This window comes from Necator americanus, chromosome IV (assembly GCF_031761385.1).
Source record: "Necator americanus strain Aroian chromosome IV, whole genome shotgun sequence".
Classification (NCBI taxonomy): domain Eukaryota; kingdom Metazoa; phylum Nematoda; class Chromadorea; order Rhabditida; family Ancylostomatidae; genus Necator; species Necator americanus.
The window spans coordinates 5,585,656-5,604,380 of record NC_087374.1 but is presented as its reverse complement, the minus strand read 5'-3'; the positions used below and the strand labels follow the sequence as shown (position 1 = coordinate 5,604,380).

Below are 18,725 nucleotides of genomic sequence, written 5' to 3'. Positions count from 1 at the left end.
ATTCTTGGGTGTTTCTTTTTCAGCCGGTGGCGGTAACATGTCTGTGCTTCTACTTACTTATGTCTTTTTACTTTTGCCATCGTATTTCTGCTCTTGATGAAACAAAATACACATAGAACTGAGTATTCAAGAGTTGCTTCGCTTTGTATTTTTATTTGAAATCAGACTGTGAAAAGATAAATTATTTGAATCTGGTGTTTGTTTGGTCTGTTTGTTCTATGTTTACGAGAGTGTACAAAAAACTTACCGATTTTTTCGACTGCTACTGTTACGTCCTCAGATATTGTCTTCACCTGTGATTGACGAAATAAATATTTGAATATTCTATTTTGTTGGGCTTGAATCGACAGTTTTGTAGGCTTATGGGAGGCAGTTCTTCTATTCCAGTTCTTTCCACAGAATCTGCAGCGATAGCGAATGAGGTATTTCAAGATCTTGTGTTGATTCTTATTTGTACTGTGTAGTTCAGAAGATCAGGTGACATAACACCTTTGCACGAAAAAAGTCTCTTCTTTTGGGGTTTTGATGCTGGAATTTTCGTATGCAACGTAATCATGGATCAAGTATTCCTATCATTGAAGTAACATTTCTTTTCACTCCTGAAAAAAGTGACTGATAAAGGGTGAGTAATTCGCGGCATGTGTCCGAACACTGGCGTCGCATCTCTTTTTTCCTAGCTGACCTCCTAGGACAAAGGAGATGAATGAGTGTGCACTGGACATAGGCAACGAACCAAACTCGGTCCTAGGGAACTGTTTTCACAATGGGTAGGCACACTTTGTCACGGTAGAGACTCGTAAGGCTCCTTTCAGAGTGTGTTGGCTTGTGCTGCGCTCCGCTGCGTCGCTGTGGATCGGTTACGACTGGTCTCGCTTTTTGGAGAGCGGTATCCACTGTCGATAGTCAAAATATTAGTAGAGTCGTGATGAAGCGCTGCTCGCTCCACAGTGAACACTGCTAGCAGATTGAGGAGATTCTGAAGCTGGGTTTGGTGGCTCTCTACGCTCAACCTTTTTTCAGTGCTATTTCCCCTTTAAATCATAATCAACAGTATAACCTACAGTCGGCGTCGAACGTGTTGCGTCGGCGCGAGGTGCTAAATTCTCGGTGGAGGCAAGTACTTTTTTGTGACTGTTCACGTTCTATTTTCGTACAGTAGTGCATGAATGAGAAGTAAATCGCCATAACAAAGTTCTTTTTTTTTTTGGTTGTTTTATAGTTTGTTTTGCTGAGAGGACGACTTTAAGACTTGAGTTTCCGGAGGATTAGATTTTTGCTTCATCTGTTTGTGTAACTATGAGTATTATTTTGCTCATGGTATCCTCTTCGTTAGCTTGATAGTTCGCTGACAAGGAATTGCCTCTAAGATTCTATCCCGTGGGAATTTTATGTCTGCTATTTTTTTTGGTGTAAAAATGGAAATGGAGTAAAAATTCAATTCGTATAAAAATAAAATCTTAGATGCTCCCCAGCAGCAAGCCAAACGAAAAACTAACCTGAGGGAGTCCCGCTAAAACCACGCTCTTTTACTATCACGTAAAAAAGAAGTTATAGAAAACAACAGAAAATGGGGTCTGAGGATCTTATCCTGTCGAGTAAAGGCAGCATATAGTAGAGTCAAAACGACATGAAGCACGGTGGAGTTACGTGAGAGGTTGCGTTCGGAGCAGAGCGGTGGCAAGGATCGAGGGAGGACCCCGTTCGAATGAACACCATTGTGAACTACAGCAATGAACGGCTACTACCGTTCACTGCTGTAGTTCGCGATGCTCCCACCCCGATCCTAACCGCCATCTCCGCCGCGCCGCATCGAGCGCAGCCGCTTACGCAACTCCACCGTGCTTCATGTCGTTTTGACCCGACTATACCACGAATCTGGCGTAGTGAGGTAGTCCGCGAGAAAAGCTAGAGATAAGGTTTTAGACTGCAGGATCCGCAGTCGTTCCGCTCAACTCTCCCTAATCGCCGTAAAAAATGGCGTGGAAAGCACTTTAATTCCTACGAGGTACGTTAGGACGCTCCTCTGTGTATACGTCCCAGTACCCTCGCCAGCCCATCTATAGATTTTACTTCAATGCATCACCAATCATCGACCGCTCGCAAGTGGATTCGGCGTGTACGGAAGGGTGGCGCGTTGCAACTGACTTCGTAGGAAAGAACGGCGTCTTCCGCGCCGTTTTTTTGCGACGACCAGGGAGAGATTAGGGGGACCATCTCAGATCACGCGATCTACAATACGCATCTTTAGCTTTTCCATCCCTAGCAGATTCCATCTCCACGGTAAATTCGTGGTATGCTGTCTTTAGTTGTCCCATGGAGGGGAGGCGCGCGCTAGTGCCCGTTTTTATCCAGGACGTAACTACGAGGAATCGCTCACTTTTTTGCGTTGCTGCTGGTCAGAATTTTAGACTTAGAAGAGCTATTTGAACAGTTGGGGTGCGTTGTAGTTGCGGAGGGAGCGTGCTGCTAGAGATCACTAATCTAAAGTGAAAGAAAAATTTCAGCTAATGACAGAGCACGCCATGACAAACACAATAGAATTTCACTGTTCTTTGCTATTAATCATACTTGAGTTTCTGTACAGGTACGAAAACATCCTGTTGTGATGTACACGAAAGATTATTGTCCTTACTGTGTTCGAGCGAAAAATGAGCTGCAACAGGATGGAATAGAGTACGTTGAAAAGGTAAGGAACTAGTTTAGAACTTTTAAAAACTTGTGATTTGAAATAGTTCTTTACAAAGTCCCAAATTCTCTTAGTTAATCTAATCCCGTTCTTTTTGTTGTAGAGTCTAAGCGACGGTGGGCAGAGTGACGAGTCTACTGCGAAAGGATTAATAGAATTAACTCAATGCAAGACCGTGCCTCAGATTTTCATATGTGGAAAGTATGTCTTCGAAGAGTGGTATTTCTGTTTATTTTAAACTGAGGGTAACGGCTATAGCGCCGCGTCTGCAGATGCTAGATTTCTACATCTACTGCGTATTTCGCCAAAACATAAGAAGTCTGCACTGCATAGTCGGATCAAAAAGACTTGAAATTCGGTGCATTTGCGTAAGCAGCTGCCCTCGCTACTGCGCGGAGCTGCTTACCGTTAGGATCGAGGTGAGGTCATTGTCAGTTTCACTCGCACTGCAGCGATACGTGATGCCAGCGAGGGTGCGCCCTCGATATTAACCTCCATCGTGCCGCTTCGACCGCAGCTTATTAAGCAACTGCACCTGTTTCATGTCGTTTTGAATCGACTATACGTACTTTTAGTTACGTAGTCATTCGACAGAGCAGGCATGAAAGACAGCATCCACGAATCTGACCCAGTGAAGGGAATTCGGAATTGGTGAGGGAAAAGCTACAGATGGGGTTGTATATTGCGGGATCCGGGATGGCTCCAATCTCTCCTTAATTGCCGTAAAAAACGGCGTGGGAAACGCTTTAATTCTTACGAGATACGTCAGAACGCTTCTCCATGTATACGCTCCGGTACCTTCAGCAGCCCGTTCATTGGTTTTACTTGAATAGGGTGATGACAAGGTATCACCGTTCTTCGACCGCTTTATTTCCTACGAGATACGTTGGAACGCTTGAACGCTCCTTTCTGCACACGTTCTCCTCAGCAGCCTATTCATTGATTTTAATTGAATAGGCTCTCTAGGAGACCTCATTGATTTTCAATCGCTAGCGAGTGGATGCGGCGCGTGCACAAGCGTTGTGACCGGAATCGCCGTAAAAACGTTGTGTTCCACGTTATTTTTTCTATTATGGAGAGATGAGCGGACTTCCCCCCCCCCCCCCCCGAATCACACAATCTACAACCCGAACTCAAGCTTTTCCCACCGATTTCCTCACCATTCATGTGGTATGCTCCCTTTAAAACGAGCAACTTGTGAAGTCGATTGGCTTCTTGTGTTACCAGATGGATTAGTTCGTGAGAACTGCTTATTTTTCACATCGTTCAGGTTTATTGGTGGGTACAACGAGCTTCACGCTCGCAGAAAGGATCTGATCACGATGATCAAACAGTGTTCTACCGATGGTAAAACCATCCACGAGTCGGCATCTCCGGGCACGACGAAGTCGAACATTTAACAGGACAGAACTAGAGGTTTCTAACAAATATGGTCATTGTTTTAGGATTGTATTTACTTGGATAGAGTTTATTCGGTATTCTTGATGTGTCCATAAATCATTTTCAAAGACAGTACACCCGTGTGATAGCGATAGTCATAATGATATGGTAGGTCTATGCAAAAATATATAATATGATACGAAAGCTGAATGCATTAGAGGTGATTTCAGTAAATATCATCGCTGAGATAGTAAAATCTCAGGAATTCTCAGTAGTCCATGAGTATAAGGTGAGCACTGCGTTACTGTCATTCCTCGGACGTATCATAGTTATCATCGGAAGATGATACAAGAGCAAATGCTTCAGGTTGTCCAGATTTGTCGATCATTTCCGGTTCCAGTGGTGAATCATGCGGATTACATTCCTGAAACGATGATACAGTGACTGTCTCAAACTCATCATAAACTACGATTACATGTACTAGAAAATCTTCATGGTGGCCTCTTAGAACGGAAAATCCAGGACATTGATACCAGTTCATAGCTTGATGGGATTTAATAGTAACGAAACAGAGTTTGGAATTAAAAGATAAAGGATGAAGTGTCCGGCGGTAATCAATCCGCTTAGGATGCGTCACCACGTTCGCTCAAATTCAGAATGAGGTTGAGGTTTACGAACATGTACCTAACCACTGGAGTGACTTGCGGGAGGTAGCTGATGTCTCAAGTCAGTGTTTCTGTCCTCCCAGACAACTCTGGTACCAACAGATCGACCCCGGAGGGATGAAAGTCTTGGTGAGCAGTAGAGTGGATTGGAACCTCCGACCGATCATGTAAACAGCGGAAGCTCTTACCGACTCCGCTACACCTGCCATACAAATTCTACTCAATTCTTAAATTAATGTTATATGCATATGAAATTAATGAGAGAGGCTTTCTGCAGGTGAATATCATTCTATAAATGTTTAAAATATAAAAACTTTCTTAGGATGGAATTTTGAAAGGAATGAAAGAACTCCTTTCAAAGAAGAAAATGAAAGAAATGAGATGAGAAACTGGGAAACTGCCCGTTGATACGTAGATGAAGTTTGACTTCTAAATTTTTTCTCTCTAGAGACAGATATTAAGAAGTCCAAAGCGCCACAGTTGCAAGACAACTGTTTTTCTCTAACAGAGGACGGGAAGCTCGTTTCAGTTGCGTAAGCGGCTGCGCTTGAAGCAGTGCAGCGTAACAGTTACGATCGAGGTGGGACCCTCGTTAGTACTACTCATCGCTGCGGTTCGCGATGCCGACGTTGATGCTTGCCACAAGGTTCACCGTGCTGCTTACGCTACTGCATCAGGTTTCAGATCGTTATTGGGCGGCTACAAAGAATAGAGTGATAAAGCACCAGTGTAGTCTGGCACCGATTAATCGACCTTCGTGGGATAAAAGGATCTGTTGGTAGTAGTAGTAGTTAGCACGGTTTCGAACCATTGATCGGCCAATCACGGTCGAACCTCTTACCGATTGCGCTACATCCACCTAAGCCTGCTAAGTAACTCCACCTACCCTCATTATGAGGCAGACCTCCATAGGTTTGAAAGATCCATCCGTCATTTCTCGGAATATCAAATCAGAGTTCACCTTCATGAGCAGAAGACATCGTCGACGATACTGAAAATGATTCAGATGAAGAATTCTTTTGCATAGAGGAATATGAATAAGACGTGATATTCACCCACATTGAAATGTCGTTTACATTCATGTTTGAGTTGATGGACGAGTTTTCTTCTGCTCGGAATATTACCTCCAAAATGACCGAATACAGTGCGTAACGCAATTTGACATAGGTCGCACGTTTCTTTTGGAGTTAACGAGGATGTTGGAAGAGCCTAAACGTGTTGTGGTTCTTTCTGGAGCAATGTTAGCACTGATTCATTCAGTTTCTACCTATTCATACCGAAAATTCTTCAGATTCATTTTCATCATTAGCCGGAATAAAGCAAGTCACAGCAACTATTGACACAGCAATAAAAACAAATGGGCGCATTTGCCGAGGTACACGGAGGGATTTGGGAACAACAGTCAGTCAATCGATCTCTTTAGTCCCTCAGCGGCACAGATCTGTGCCCTCCCCTTCCCGAGAGGTAATTACACATGGATAGTTGAACAAACATCAGTGTTTTTGTTTGTTTTTTTTTTGTTTCGTTTGATTCTCGATTCTACTAAGTCCACTTCCATCAACGAATCTCCGCACTCACCAACAACGTCAGCAAAATTAAACCGGCAAGGGACCAAAGCATTCGACAATTACCTAAAAATTATATTGGAATTAAAATCAACGATACTCATTCTATGGATAGCGTTGAGAAGAGAGAACAACTGGGAATCATTGAACGAGTGTCGTTGTTTTAAAAAACAAAAAAAAAAAACAAAGTGGTAATCGGGATTGGTGAAATCAGTATTTCTGGCTGTGATTGTGAGAATTCAACAAGTGAAACGTTCACTTTAAAGAAAAACGGAAACATGTTCGGAACCAGATCCTGGACTCTGTGATTCATAAGATTACACTGAGAAAGTTCTGGAAAAGAAACTAATAATAACAATGTCTTAAGATATCTGCGTACTTTCAAACTTTTCGTTGCGTAAGGTATCTTATGTTTTTTTTTTCTTTTGATGTTACTTTTTTCTGACTTCTATTTCCTCCACTTTTCAACGGCAGTTAACTTGAATTCCACGAAAAATGTCCTACTTTTTCCACTTTTTCCCGCTTTGTTATTGTCGTCACCCCACTTTTTTCGTAAATTTCGTTGTCCAAAATACGTCTGTTTCAAAGAAAAAAATCTTTTTAGATCTTGTCACAGTGAAAACAAATACGCTGAACTTTTTGCTTCACTTTTCAGCAATTTGTTTGCGCTAAAATTTGATTCGATCGCTAAAACAGATTTGACAGATAACCACAGTGAACTAAACACTGACATAAAATTGAATCATCCGGGATGATCCCTCAGTTAGATTCATGTACTGAATCCTGTCTGCGTAAGCGACAAGTAACTGTAATAGTTAGCATTACCTATATATTCTGACAACTACTTAAGCTAACGTGAAAAATCAAATGATAGTGCATTAAAAATTAAAGGATAAAGTCACTGGCGTATCAATCCACTCGGGATCCGCCATCGCGTTTTACTGGAATTCGTAATCGTTGGGGTTTTGGAACGCGTGTTGCCCTATACAATGACTTGCGGAGGCCAGCCGACGTGTCAAGTCAGTGTTTTTATCCTCCCAGACAAGTCTGGTACCAATTTATCGACCCCGGAGGGATGAAAGGCTTGGTTTGCACTAGGGCGGTTTCAAACCCACGACCGTGTGGCTATAACGGACCTCTAACCGACTGCACTACAACCTGCCATGGCGGTGGTGTATTATACGTCTTTATATATTTGTAATTAAATAATTTATGCCCTAGATGGTTAAATAACAAGTAAATATAATTTATAATTTGTTTTTATGTATTATTTATATGTAATCCTAAATGTATTTTGTCCTGCACCATCCTCGTCATAGCTTCACTTTGTTATTCCCAGTTACTTCAAGTCTTAGAAAGTCCGAAAAGTTAAGATTCATTGTTGGTGGCTGTAAAATTACTGCTGATAAGAACTTTACAAAAAAAAGGACACAACATAGGATGTTTTATCCGCTTCTGCCAAAAGAATGGGTGGAGTGGTCGTAGGCGGTTGAGGCGTGCAGCCTTATTGAAACGTAATAAAGTATGGGACCTTTCCTACTCTGAGTTTCAGAAGATGTCGAAAATGCTAGGTTTTGTCCGTTTTAACGGCCAGAAACCTAGCATTTTCTGAAACAACAAGAATCAATAAATCTAGATCATTATAGAAGGCTGTATGTTGTACAGTAGAAAATTTCCTATCCAATGATATAGAACATTCAGGAAACATTTTTTATTTTTAATTTCGATTTTCACTTTGATAAAAAAAGCGCTCACGACTTATTTCTCAGCCGAATAATAAAATAATTTAATTAAAAGGTGGATTAGCTTTTCCTAAGGGTAAACAGAGCCTAAGGAGTTTTCAAGAATTCGACGATCTATTCGCTATCCGCGTCACAACATCACTAAGAGGAGATAAAGAATAAAGTGCTTAGCATTAATCAATCCGCTTAGGATGTGGAAACGCGTTCACCTCAATTCGAAATCGTTTACAAATGTTTGTCTAGGCTATAAACTGAATTGTGGGAGATAGCCGATGTGCAAAGTGTTTTTATTCTCTCAGACAAATTTGGAACTCCTGGTCCCGAAAGAATGAGACGCTTGGTTGGCACCAGGGCGGTTTCGAACCAACGATCGATCGCGTGCAGTAATAACGGAACTTCTTACCGGCTACACCATACTCCCCCTGGCTCTATCACGTTGCTTTGAAAAATTTAACAAGGCTGCCAATTTTTACCGTTTTTTACTATCGGTCTACCGTTTTTGTACGGTATTTGGGTCAGATGAGAATGCTACCTGACCAAGTTATACTCAACGCGAAATATTTTGAACCTCTTGGACGCAACACGTCAACGCAACGCGCGCCCCTTCTTTACACATCCTTTTTCGTCCCTAATCGAGACCATGTCGCGCGATTGAAAACATTCGGTGCCATCTACACGTATTTTGTTGACACTTCATACTATATTCTTGTAATTGACTATCATTACGCAGAATTTACTGAGAAAACCACATTTCAGATCTTTCTAAAATCTTTTTCTCAGATAATTTAGCATTAAGTAATTAGTAATTAACATAATTTAGCATTTAGCAGCAACAAACATAAAACTCATAACTGAAACTGCTCATAATAATTCTGAATTAAGCTTTTTTTTACAGATAAGACAACTTCTTAGAATTAAATTTTAAGCTAAATCGGAGCCTTATAGCAATAGGTAAAAGGTTTAGATTTTGGTCCGATGGCATTCGTAGTACATTTGCAACGCTTCACTTAGTCGTAAATTCAATAGAAAAAAACGTAGACTTGTTAGCATTGGGACACGAAATCGTGACGTTCTGTTGCTGAATATAATATTTTTAAGCGTATTGTAAAGAAAAATTTATAACAACACGATGAACCGCAAAAGTTATATTCACATTTATGCTTCATTATCACATTTACGGTATTTTTGGTTTGCTTATAAAAGTCACGAAGAAAACACGAAAAATGATGTTCTGCAATCTTCAAAAGACATTATTTTCAAAAAAAAAAACATATATATATATATATATATTTCTCTTCTTACGGCTGACGTTTCGGCATCAGAACCTTCGTCAGAGCCTGGGAAGTCAGATCATTTGTAATATATCCTCTCAAATGCGCCATCCAGATCCAAGTCATCTTTCCTTAAGATGCTACAGTCTTCGCATTTCTCTTCTTGTTTTCTTTTTTTTTCTTCTACGTCGGTGTTGAAAGGATTCGATTGTATGCGCGAAATATTTTGTGCAGAAGTATTCAGAATTCAAGAGCTTTGTGCACAGAGGCATGATGCACTAGAAAATCCTGTGGTTACCGTTCAATGGTCTTTCTACGAGTCATTTTCCTCTTAAAGGCATCATCCCATGAATCTGAGGAGGTACGGATTTCAGGTGAAGTATTCGTGTACGGGATAGTAGATTATGGAAGGGTGTGTGATTCCGTCCATTTCTTCCTAATTGCCGTAAAAAACCGACCCGGAAGATACGGCGTCGGGCGTTCTGGCGCACTATTTTCCACAAGGAATTCGACTGGAGCGCGCTAGCCTTGTGCACGCGCCGCGTCTTCCGGGCCATTTTTTCAGCTATTAGGAAAAAATGGACGGGATCATCCCTCTCTTGATAATCTACTATCCCGTATACGAATACTGCACCTGAAATCCGTATCACTCCAGATTCGTGGGGTGATGCCTTTAAATTAGTGGAGTTTGCACAAGTTAGAGGGAAAACAGAAAGTCGAGACTATCAGAAGAGCCTTGTCTCCGAGAACAGAAGTTTCCATACCCTCTCCTTTTCCAAAAAGTGCAAAGAAATTAATTAATTGGTTAATTATAATTAATCAAGTAACTGAGACAACATCTAAGCATTTTGCTCGGCCACTATTCACTCTAGACTGTGTTTTCTTTTCTCAGCTTTGTAAAAATTCTTCAATTTCCAGCTTTTTCAAGGTTGGAATCACAAACACATTTTAATCACTAATAGCTGACAGATGCAGTTCTTGGTGTCAGATTTGGAGAGCGGTAGAAAAGCTTTAAATGTTAAAAAATCGAAAATTTCAGAAAAAAAAAGAGAAGAAAAAAATTGTTATATTTTTTGGATACACATAGTTAGTAATTCTGTAAAGGAATTCACAGAAATTGTACCAAACGATGGTCCTGATCTACTTATGAAAAAAATACTTATGAAAAAATACTGACAACGTAACAGCAAATGACGAAGTTGCAGTTCACATTAGGTGACATATATCAAGTCGACAAAAAAGTACCGTTGCGTTCAATTTTTGATCAATTCTTAAACTATTGCCATAATGGGATCTTCAAAATTTATGATTTATGATGAACATAATAATATTTTGCAGGGTCGTGCCATTACTAACACTTCATTATTTATTTGTGCCTTTAATTATTTATTTAGTGTTTAATTTAACGATCAGCGGCGTGTTGAAGGGATGTTTCAAGGATGAATACAAACAAATACAGAAAAACAGTAAAAAATACCAAAAAGAGCAGAGATTAGTCTATGAATCATGGATACCATGATTACGATCCTGGAACATAGATGATTGTACGATTCTGGGACATAGATGATTCAGTACTCAAACTCATAATTTTAGACAGTGTTTTTTTTCTGAGTTTCTATTTCGAATGAACGAAAGCCATACGAGTAGATAAGTGAAGAAATGCAATACAAAAAGAGCAGTAGTTAGGCACTACTGCTAGCAGTTCTGGATTTTTTTAGATGACAGAAAACGGGAAAATGACAAACAGACATCTGCAGGAAGTGATGTGGCCGACGCGCCGATTCAAAGGAAATGGTAGTTGGTTAGCATTGTGTAATAATTGAGCAGGAAGAGACCCCGAAAATAATGAGATAACGAACATTAATCACAGGAAAAAACTGTTACAGGCATGCTCTCTAGAAACAAATCCATAAGGATTACAGGATTACGATAAGCTGTTATGTCTTCGGGAAGACGGGAAAACTTGAAAAGAACGGAGGGGAACAGGAGTAGGAGGAAGAATATCGACCGAATTTCATCTAAATGTCTAAACAAGCATTCATGTAAACAGAATTGGTAGTGGAGTTGACGGGTGCGAATCGATGAAGCGATACAATCTACAAAAAAGTGGGAGGGGAAGCGTTGGCGATGTTCAAAACGGTTCGATATACGATCTCTTTCCATTATGAAGAAGCGACCAGCGTTGTTTGCAAGCGATATCGTTCGTTTATGGTAATTTCCATTGTATTTATTTATTTATTTATTTATTTGCTTACCTGAGGCAGCCATAGGTGTGCTGTGAACAGAAGCAAAACCAGGCTGGGCCAACTTTATTCATGCTCAAATTTTATAAAACGAATACGGCTTTTTTGTACCACGTTGGATCGCGTGGGCGGTGAAATTAATTTGAACCCTGAAATTTCCCAATATTTTTCAATATTAAAAATTTCCTGCCTTCTGACAATAAAAATGAATCGCATAACAGATTCTTAATTCCAACAAAGTGAAATTAAATTTATATTGATTATTTACAGGAAGAAATATATCAGGTACTTTCGATCTGTTATGATATCAGATCAGCACCAAGAAAAACTATGAAATAAAAAAATATATAAAAATATGTATTTGAGTAGGTCTATCCTGGTAAAATGTCGCGTTCGGGCGGATTACATCTGATGAAAAGAAAAAAATAAAATAATAATAAAGAATTAAAAAAAGAAAAATAATGATAAAAAGGATCTTAAGGTCTCACTAGTGGCGAAGTAGGTAGTGTGATTGGTTAGCAGGCAAGTGGTCAATGGTTCAAGTCCTTTGCAAAATTCTCAAATTTGCATTCCTAAAAGAAGAAGGTTCTGGATGTACTTTTGCAGCATCCAGAACCTTTCCACCATCAAATTTCATGTGTGTAAGATTTAAATACGGTATCGATCGAATTTGGATGCTTTTTATGCTCTAATTTCGTATTTTCCGCCTTAGCTAGGTTCGGTAACAAAGCTGTTTTTATATGTTACGTTAGTTGCTATTGAGTATTGCCTGGATTTTTTTTTCAAAAAGCTACAGCATTCCTGAGAATATCTTAATACGGTGTGAAGTAAAGAAATGGACTTTAGTGTTTCTGTGGAAAGCTAGAAAAGGCTTGTTTATTTTTTTGAAAAAAGTTTTCATTTAGTCAAAACCAGCGGTACTCGGTGGAAAAGTGTTTGAAACAGCACTGCCTTTCGCAATAGGAACACAAGACGGTGTAGAAGGCGAAAGGTTGCTGATGGATACGTATTTTTCATATGGCAAACCTTCCCTGGAGAAGATGTTTTCCACTGGTGAGTCGAAATGACCTTAGGATGCTGGATGCTGCCGGCTCTGTACTAAGCTGACGTGATGGAGCGGAGGAATTGATTATGGCAAGGCTGTCGTTGCCCGAGCGAAAGAACTTAGATGATGTCATCGTGATCTTCTGGATGTCGTCGTCCATCTCCTTGATAAGCACGTAACTGTGGATCCTATTGACCATCATACTGAGGAAAGGGAAGTAGGCGAAGTTGCGAAGCTAAACCTTGCTGCGTTACGTTCGGAGGGACGTCGAGGATCTCCAAACATTTGCCATTGAGGACCTGAGTCTGAGGTCATGATTCAGGAACTCCGACCAGGAATTAAACGCTAACTCGCAATGTTTAGGCATCAGCGAGAGCGAAGATATTCCTGAAAAACTCAACCATGGTGGCCATGATGTGTAGTGGAATCTGGGGTGAGGTAAGCATTTTTCGCCCCCAAAACTTCCCGAAATTCTGCTGACCTCTCTGATCCGACCAAAAAATTTACACGTGAGACTCTCATCCACTCAATGCATATGAACAACAGATACGGAGATTACTACTTACTCCTCTTTATTGCTTCAACTTGATTTTTCTTCTCTTTTCTTTTCCTTACTTTAATTTTTTACTACCTTACCTTACTACTCACTCTAAACAACAAAGTTCAGAGAATCGTCTTTTATTTGTTTACTCCACACAGGTTCACAGAGGGACATTCATCTTGGAAATGGGTTAAAAAATAAGTAATTAAGCTCATTTAGTTTTGTTGCTAGTGCTTTCCTTTAATTTTCCACAGATAATCCCCCGTCAATTTTTCCTCTTCATGCCTTAAACTTTAACATATTCAAGATGGTTTGAGAAAATGTCAACTCAAAAGACTAAAAATTACCATTTTCAAGAATTTTTCTCAACGTTCCGTAGTCGAATCTCATGCCCAGAACTCCTTAGCGGTTACTGTTGTCTGACCTCCCCTCCACCTTGACGTGGCTCTCATTGCGCTTCGTACTTTCAATGAAACTTGGCCGCTCGCCTAGGGCTCCTTACATTTCATGCTATTGACACGTGCGTCAAAGTTTCCTGATTCAGTTCTATGATGAAGTTAGGATGAATTGAAGGAAGGATGACAAATCTGGCGTCAATCAATTCGTTTGGAATGCGCCGAGATAGCGTTCACTTCAATCAGACGAATAAAAGACTTGGCTGGCACAAGGGCGGTTTCGAACCAGTAACCAACCGGTGCAATTGCAGCAAAATCTCCGTGGAGAGATACCGTTTCAGGACACGTTAGCGGAACTGCGTAAAGTGACGTGTTACGATCGAAGTTTAATCGCACGTCATTGAGTTTTGATCCAACTATCCGTTCTTCTCGCATCCAACAACGATATTTTGATCCGACAATCGTTCTTCTCTCGCATCATACAGGGAACATTTTGAACCGACTCCATGACTTTTTTCCGTTTCGCACCCAACAGGGACAGTAAATAATAGTAAAAGTAATACCAATAAGTAATAGTATTAATAGTAAATAAACATCACTACCACACAGTGTAATGAACTACAGGGAGTGAGCAGCAAAGCAACGAATATTCCATGACACATTTATACGGTGAATATTTTTCCAGAAACAAAAAAAAAGAATAGAAAGGATAAAATATGGATAATTGAAAAGCTTAATTGAAAAACGTGGAAAATGTCTTCGATTCCGAATCACGAATAATCCACCGTGGAAGTACGTCTTCAAAAAAAAAGCTTCAAAAATCGTTCCAGGTCAGCTGGCAGCGGGGATCCGATTTTGTCAAAACATTTTTAAAACCACAAATTTTTGATCCGAGTCTAATCTTCGTTGCCTCGACGACGTTGTTCTGATCGTCATTTTAGTGGCTATTTAGTACGGTATTCAAGTCAAAATGGCATAGTTTCGAATTTTCTTTTATTTTTGTCATTAGTTCATTATTTTTGCATCAAAAAAACCTTGCAGGGTGCTTTATTAGGTGTGATTGACAGTGTGGCTTTCATTTTCTGGCTTTTTTTTCAGGACATTCCAACAGCAACTATACAACTTTTTAGAGAAAAGGGTGCAAAGAACAATTAATACAATAAGTCAGTTTATCAGCTTATCACTTCCTCAAGTGCAAAAAGTTGCTTTGTAGGGTAAATGTCTCTCTTCCTGCTGAAGCATCGGATTCTGCGCTTGAAAACAACGTCATGTCTCCTGGCGAAAAGTGCCAAACTTCGAAAATTTGTTGAACGTTGTTTTTGAATACATATTCTTTATCTGGTCACCATTGCTATGAAATATGAAAATGAATATGATCATTGCTCTTCATTATTTCCGCTTTTCCCAATTATTCCAATCCGTTCTTTCAATTTGGTGGCGGACGGTGCATCCATGAAGAACAGAGCAATTGAGATGAATAACCTTTAAAGGCAACATCCCACGAATCTGAGGTGGTACGAATTTCAGGTGGAATATTCGTATACGGGATAGTAGATTATGGAGAGGGGGGTGATTCCGTCCATTTCTTCCTAATTGCCGTAAAAAACGGCCCAGAAGATACGGCGCGTGCACAAGGCTGGCGCGCTCCAATCGAACTCCTTGTAGAAAATAGTGCGCCAGAACGCTCGAAGCCGTATCTTCCGGGCCGATTTTACGGCAATTAGGAAGAAATGGACGAAATCACCCCCTCTCCATAATCTACTATCCCGTATACGAATACTCCACCTGAAATCCGTACCACCCCAGACTCGTGGTATGCTGCCTTTAATTCCTAACCGAAATCCTAATTCATGTTCTTTATTTGTGTAATGAGGGAAAAAGAAATGGTTCTAGAGTTCTTAACAGATTTCCTGGGTTCTTTTTCAAGAAAAACAATGACGGCTCGGGGTGAATTAGTGCAATCGGTTACAGGTCCACTGTTGCCGCATGGTCAATGGTTCGAAACCACCCTAGTGCTAACCAAGCCTTCCACCTCTCCCGGGGTCGATAAGTTGGTACCAGATTAGCCCTGGAGGATAAAAACAGTGACTTGATCCGTAAGCTATCCCCCACAAGTCACTGTATAAGCCAAAAACCTCAAATACTTGCTAATTGCAGTAAACGGGTTGGGGCATCCTAAGTGGATTGATACGGCAGAGACTTTTACCGGCGTCTTCTTATTTATCGTGACATATATACAATTATATGGTGTGGGTGTGGCGCAGTCGGTTAGAGGTCCGTTGTAGCCACACGGTCGAGGGTTCGAAATCGCCCTAGTGCCAAACAAGCCTTTCCTCCCTCCGGGGCCGACAAATTGGTACCAGACTTGTCTGGGAGGATAAAAACACTGACTTGACCATCGGCTGGCCCTCGCAAGTCATTGTATCGGCCAACACGCGTTCCAAAACCTCAACGATTACGAAATCCAGTAAAACGCGTTGGCGGATCCCGAGTGGATTGAGACGCCAGTGACTTTTTATATACCATTACATACTCCTACTTTATTCGAAATTGTACAAAAATCCTTGTTTCCATGTCCTCCGTCGCTCTGTATATGAAGAATTTCTATTGCCTCCTTATCGAGTACGTATTTCACTGTGAAGTGTGTAAGTTTCGTTACGAATTAATGGATAAAAGTTGGTTTTTTTTTTCCAAAAACTGGTAGTAGCCGATGCACTCTTTGCAAACAATCATAAATATCGGCGGGTGGCGCACGTTCTATCAAGTGGTATGTGTCCAGCGAAATAAAGAAAACAAACACTACACTTGACAATGAATCACTTAAACTAACAAATAGTGGTCTAGGACTAATCCAGGCCACATGAATCGTGATAGCAGCAATCAGAAAATGGAACAATAATAGAACTACGACTTAATAATAGCTTCGTTATCACTTTTCATGAGAAATAATGCTCCTTATTTGTTTATTTATTTACAAAAGGGAGCTGCCAGCTTCATCGCCCTCTCGCACTCGTATCTTTTATCTTTTAAACGTTTTTTTAAACGAAAATACTAATGTGAAAAAGCAAAAGATACTTAAAAAGCACTTAAATTAAATTTAAAAATCTCGAAAAAAGTTTACAGATTATTGCAGGAAAATAGAATTTTTTCCACGTATATTAAAATTGTGGTCAGTGTGTTTTTTTTAAATAAAATTTGCTGTCACGTTTCTATCTTCCCTTTAGCAAAACCAGATTAATATCAAAAACATTAACAATCTCTAAAGGGTTTTCCATGCGGCACCGATGTCCGCAACTAAATACAGCCGGAATTTTTGACGCCTTCCGTGAATCCTTAGTGGTAGATTTGCAGAGAAGAAATTGTGAAGTTGATCGTTGTTGTCAAATATCTGGTCTACGAGCTACGCAGCACTTTCGTGATCGGCGTGGTCGATTACCTTTCAGGGTCAAGATGCACGTGCAATTCTGTACGATAAAAATGAGAAACTCGATTACCGCTCAGAGGCAGCGTATCACGAAACTGAAGATGTTGAGATGTTTGTAGGCAAATAAAGGAGTCGGAGTGTAGAATGCCTTTGTGAAAGTGGCTCCGCTCCACTTTCCCTAATCGTCATGAAAAACCGCGTGGGAAACGGCGTTTGTTCCTACGAAATACGTTAGAACGCGCAATCCTTGCGCACGCGCCGCATTCACGAGCGGACGATCAGAAATTAATTAGGTCTCCTGAGCCACCCATTCAAGTAAAATCACTGAATACGCTGCCAACGGAACCGGAGCCCGTACAAGTGCGATATGTTCTAACGTACCCCGTAGGAAATAAAACGGTTCCCACTCCGTTTCTCAGGTCGACTAGGGAGGGAAATTGAGTGCGACCACGTTCATATTCGTAATCTACACCCCTATATTATCGTGCTACAAGACTGACGATTTTGTGGATTCTATATTTTGGCCAATGAGACCCCAACATCGTCAGTTCCACGATGCGCTAAGCTGCCTTTAGAGCACCGTTCCACTTCTTCCTTACAGTGTCTCGCTCTTCATCACCGTTAAATACAGTAATCCTGTACATGTTGCTCCGACCTTTCGTTCCAATGTTACCGTACAAACGTAGTGGCACACTCTAGTTAAAAACTGAGGCAGAATGGGCAGACGCTGGATTTAGTTGCTCAAGTTTGAGGACCTGTTGTGGATCTCTGAGTGTCTGTGGGAGTTCGCGTCGGAGCGAAGTTTTGCGTTCTATACGGTAGTAATAAATTGGTTGTTTACTTAATGTGACTCGAGGTAACCTGAAACAATGCAGCTTGCTAATATCCAGGTTTTATGCACACCGCTTCCTAACGAAACAAACACCTCAATTGAAGGAAGTGAGTAAGTTTAGTTAGAAATAAAAAAAAGAAACAACAAGCATTTCGATGCTTCACATGCCAAAATGCTCCGCCCACTTCCTTGTTTCGTTTACGTAAATGATTCGGGATTTTATAGAGGCGGACGTAATTTACATTCACTTTTCATAATTAGCATACGACATATTTCTTGAACCACATTCTGCTTACATTTAGACGAAAACAACTGTAACAGTAGAATTGTGAAAAATAACACACTCTTTTATATATTACAGGCACAACACAGACTAAATCCAAACTAAAATCAAAATAAATAAGATCCTACTTAAGTGTAGGATAAAAATGCAAAGCAAAATTTTCCCTCTCCAAATTTGTTGACTAACCTTTTTGAAAGCGGAGCGAGTACTTTTAGATCATTCCAACGAAAGTGTTCAGTACAAAATATTGTTATCTTATTTCTATTCTTCTTATTAAAATATCAAAATATTGCAATCTTTTTCTCCGAGAAGCGATCATCTGTCCGTTTTATCGGCAGCAGTTAGTCTGACGAAGTTTTTTGTCTGTTTTGGTATCAGAGGTCTAACGAGGTAAAAGATCATGTAGGGTACAGCTTCCTCAATAGTCTCGAGAAAATTTTAACATACTTGACGCTACTGTATGAGGGAGTTCTTTCATTCGTTTCAAAATTTAATTTTCAAAAAGTACAAATTTGAAAATTTCGTAGGATGATATTCACCTCTGGAAAGCCCCTCTGAATAATTTTATATGCATATGACATTAATATAAGAATTAAATAAAACTTGAAGGGCGGGTGTAGCGTAATCGGTAAGAGGTTCCGCTGTCTACATGA

General features: G+C 40.3%; 4 protein-coding genes across 4 annotated transcripts; 1 reads left to right on the top strand and 3 right to left on the bottom strand.

Moving 5' to 3' along the window:
- Positions 1-362: 362 nt before the first annotated feature.
- RB195_000453 (uncharacterized protein) lies at positions 363-4,086 on the top strand (the record flags this gene model as incomplete). Its single annotated transcript, XM_064196808.1, has 4 exons — positions 363-422; positions 2,585-2,686; positions 2,790-2,887; positions 3,957-4,086. The coding sequence occupies 4 exons, from the start codon at positions 363-365 to the stop codon at positions 4,084-4,086; spliced, it is 390 nt and encodes a 129-aa protein (XP_064052689.1).
- A 287-nt stretch (positions 4,087-4,373) lies between these two features.
- RB195_000452 (uncharacterized protein) lies at positions 4,374-6,351 on the bottom strand (the record flags this gene model as incomplete). Its single annotated transcript, XM_013440864.2, has 4 exons — positions 4,374-4,490; positions 5,618-5,722; positions 5,791-5,940; positions 6,310-6,351. The coding sequence occupies 4 exons, from the start codon at positions 6,349-6,351 to the stop codon at positions 4,374-4,376; spliced, it is 414 nt and encodes a 137-aa protein (XP_013296318.2).
- A 6,214-nt stretch (positions 6,352-12,565) lies between these two features.
- Positions 12,566-12,799, bottom strand: RB195_000451 (uncharacterized protein; the record flags this gene model as incomplete). The annotated part of the gene is made up of 1 exon (XM_064196807.1): positions 12,566-12,799. The coding sequence occupies one exon, from the start codon at positions 12,797-12,799 to the stop codon at positions 12,566-12,568; it is 234 nt and encodes a 77-aa protein (XP_064052688.1).
- Positions 12,800-13,731: 932 nt separating this feature from the next.
- RB195_000450 (uncharacterized protein) lies at positions 13,732-13,968 on the bottom strand (the record flags this gene model as incomplete). The annotated part of the gene is made up of 1 exon (XM_064196806.1): positions 13,732-13,968. The coding sequence occupies one exon, from the start codon at positions 13,966-13,968 to the stop codon at positions 13,732-13,734; it is 237 nt and encodes a 78-aa protein (XP_064052687.1).
- Between the last annotated feature and the right edge of the window lie 4,757 nt (positions 13,969-18,725).